Genomic DNA, 3951 nt, shown 5'->3' on the forward strand with positions numbered 1-3951 from the left:
ATCGTGTCAGATCACGAGGGAGACGGCTATAATAGATTATAAATTCATTAATATAGTACTCCTCGGTCCTAAATGTAAGACCCTTATACTAGTTGTATAAGGGTCTTACATTTAGGACCTGGAGGAGTATAATATTTTGTCTGTACTTTCGCGCGTCTTCATTTCTGTTCCTATCTACTTCAGTTCACGAATCACGTGGAACTATAACATCCTCAAATTATCTGCTCACCTCTTCACAACCAAAACTCAAAGAAGCTCAGAGAGGGATAGAGGGAGAGAGAGAAGAAGAAGAAGGCGATGATGAAGAAGATGAATGTAGGTCTGATTCTTTTCTCGGTGGCCTTGGCCGCGGCGGCAACAGGGGGGGCTCGTCGCTTCGATCCGAGCACCCTGCTGGCTGAGATGATGGAGGAGAATGGTGAGGCAAACTACTTGATGAAGTCGGCCACCACTGCCTGCTGCAACAACTGCATCTGTACTAAATCAGAGCCACCAGAATGCAAGTGTCATGACTGGGGAGAAACTTGTCATTCTGCTTGTAAGTCTTGTGCCTGCTTTGAATCGTTGCCTCCGAAGTGTCGTTGTTTTGATACCACCACTTTCTGCTATGATCCTTGCCCTCAGTAGTTGCCAAGTACTGATAGATATGAAGGGCTTGTTTCTAATAATTAATAATAAGGCATATGATGTGAGTCTTAATGTAACCAAAGCCTACTTCAGGCTTTGTTTCTGTGAATGTGATGAACTCTATTTCCATAAATAAAAAGTCTTGTACCCTTTATTAAGGAGTTTAATTTGCGAAATATTAGGGGAGTTTAATTTGCTTTTCGCAAAGTTCTTGTTGCTTGCAAGTTGCAACCTCATGATCATTTTCTTCCATCACTCTTTTTAATCATCAATAATAAAAATTTGGATGAGCTGGATCTTATGAGCCTTCGAATTCAATAAAGGATGGCAACGAATTTTAAACTCATGAATTTGTGAACTGTTACCTCTGGTCCTTAATATAAGAGTTAGTTTGATTTTTAATTTGATCCTAGATATAAGACTCTAATTCATTTTGTCTCTCATATTTATCTATTTTTTCCAAAGAAATTCTTGTAGTAGTTACAAATGTTAAATATTTAATCAAATAGTAGTTTTAACTGATAGCACATCCAGTCCTTAATATAACACCTAGTTGACTAATTGGAGAAACTAAGAAAATTAGTTAAATTAGTTATTTGTTATAAATAGGTGTTGTTTTCCTAAAATACCCTTGTTAATCATATATATTAGTTATAATTACTAGTTGATAAAACTTTTAACATATGCAACTATTGTAAGGACTACTTTGGAAATAAATAAATAAATATGAAAGACAAAGTGAATTGGGGTCTTATATTAATATCAAATCGAAAATCAAACAAGTTCTTATAATAAAGAACAGAGGTAGTATATGATTAGCAAAAGTATTTTAGGGAAGCAACAACTAATTATTACAAATACTAACTCAACAAACTTTCCTAATATATTCAAATTAGTCAACTAATTTTTATATTAAAGAGCGGAGGTAGCATATGGTGACCAATCTTTGTCCGCTATTTTTCCCACTCTTTATTTTTAAAGCCTTATGCCTCTTTTTTTGTATTGAATACGTAAATGGATAGCTTAAAGATGTTACTAGAGTGGCAAAACCTTGCTTCACTTGTATTTTACTATTCAAAGCAATATATATATATATATATATATATCCAGCGTTGAGATAAGAACTTGTGAACTTCAGGAAAATAATTGAAGCTTATAAAATTGTAGGAGTATCATGGAATAATTTGTGACAATTATATTAATGCGGAAGAGGACAGAGAACTCGGAATATGCTGAGGACAAGTGGACAGCTTGCATTATTTCTTCATTATATTTTTTGTTATAATTTCATTATTATGATTAAAAAAATATTTCTTGAGAGTAGAGAGTACGTCAGATCATCTATGGGAGAAGAGTAATTATTCACCAATTAGATATATAATAATATCATATAGCCAAAGGCTGTAGATAGACTTGAATTAAAATAAATCCTTTATATTATAGATATATGTTTTATAAATCAACTATATATAACCATAATATTAAAGAAAAACAGTGTTTCGATGGTGGTTAAAAAAAAAATCACGATCAAAGGTTCACTGTCCATGACTTTCGGCTGCAACAGGTTATCACCGCTAAAAATGTTTTTAAAATAAACATAATTATAAATCATATTAAGCAATTTTGCTAAAATAATCATTTAAATGATTAAAAGTAAATAAAAATTAAAATTTGAGAATGAATATTATTTAAAAATTTAAAAAGAAGCCCATTTATGTAAGTAGAAAAACAGCAATAACTAAACAAAGAATATGGAATACAAAGACAGCATATATAAAATTTCACTTTTATTAATTAGATGAAAATTGCATCATTTAGAAGTCCTAGCAATGAGGAGCCACATCATCGTCAGCAAGATTAAGAAACCTTAAGGGTGGTTGAGAGGAAAACTGGGGGTGAAAACTAGGTTGGGTGACATATACAAAGACATACATTACCAATACAATGAGGACATTTTTGACAATACCTTTCACAGTCTTTATCAACATCGCAAAATGTATCCATTGTTGTACTTCCTCCTCCTATAGCTGCTCTTGAACACCACCCTGCAATAATTTTCAGGCCATATATTGAACACATATATTTCATTAATCGATCATTGCTATATATTTGCTATAACATATCACTCTAGTACTTATTATTTGTCACTTATATGTACCATTTTTAATGTTTCATTGGACAGGTGAGAAGAAATATACTAGATATTGAATTCTCTTTTTAATAAGGACAAAAGTGAAAGATTTTATATATTTAATGTTGTCCTTAGTGTATGATAAATTCCTATAAGTAACAAATAATAAGGACCAAAGTGGTATGTCGCGCATATAAAGATATAAAACGGTGTAAATGGATAGTAGATTAAAGAATATATATTGAGTTATTAATTACCTGATGTTATGAGCAGCAGAAAACAAAGAAAGCCAAGTGAATGGTTGAAGCCTTTCCCATTATACTGCACTAATGAGAGTTTAAGAATTGCTATCTTGTGAATCAATGTGGATGAAGCATATGAGGAGAGGATTTAATTTATAATAACATCTGGAGGCCTTTGACTATTCGAATATTTACGGCATTAACTTTCAATTAATTGTTGTGGATTTTTGAAAATGAATTATCGTAAACGCAATTAATTCTTGTACATAAATGCACATCACCTAGGGCCTAGGACCTCATTATATTGGAAACCAAAATCTATTTTGGTTAACTATTACAATAAAGTACTTTCTATAAAAAATTGAGTGATTCTTATTATAAGTCAACAAGGTGGGATATTAATTGCATATTTCAATATTGCCACTCTGATCCTATGTGTAAGTTACTTGTACGAGAAATATATTATTTCAAATATAAGTCACTTGTAAGGTAATTAATGACATTTTTTTCAATTTTATTCCTATTGAATATAATAAAGAAAATAAATAGGTGAGGAAAATTGTACAGTATTTTTTAATAAGGGTAAACAAGAAATACTTTAATAATTTAATAAATTTCTTAGTATGTGAAAATGAGATATAAATAACTTACATATAAGATCAGAGTAGTATCCTATTTAAAGTTTGATTCAATTTTTCTTGCTTTGAGATATGACTCTTTTTTTAAAAATATCTCTTTTTTTAAAATATTTTTCCCCACACATTACGGGGTTGAGGAAGGTGGCCAGCATCCTTATTCTCCTCATTTGGGAGAATGACAATAATTGAGGATTCTAAAAGAACAATAATATAAAATAAAGTCCTTAAGTTATATGCAGCGAAACTTAAAGTTTGAATTGTAAATTTGAAATTTACGTGTATATACATTTATTCTTATTTTACATTAATATTT

At 30.9% G+C, this 3951-nt stretch overlaps 1 protein-coding gene across 1 annotated transcript; it reads left to right on the top strand.

Annotated features, from left to right (window-relative positions):
• The first annotated feature begins 300 nt into the window (after positions 1-300).
• LOC114715762 (Bowman-Birk type wound-induced trypsin inhibitor-like) lies at positions 301-627 on the top strand. Its single transcript, XM_028900644.1, has one exon. It carries the CDS (start codon positions 301-303, stop codon positions 625-627), a length of 327 nt encoding a protein of 108 aa, XP_028756477.1.
• The last annotated feature ends 3324 nt before the right edge of the window (positions 628-3951 follow it).

This window comes from Neltuma alba, unplaced genomic scaffold (genome assembly GCF_004799145.2).
Source record: "Neltuma alba isolate B1F8T4 unplaced genomic scaffold, ASM479914v2 tig00011611_pilon, whole genome shotgun sequence".
NCBI classification, from domain to species: domain Eukaryota; kingdom Viridiplantae; phylum Streptophyta; class Magnoliopsida; order Fabales; family Fabaceae; genus Neltuma; species Neltuma alba.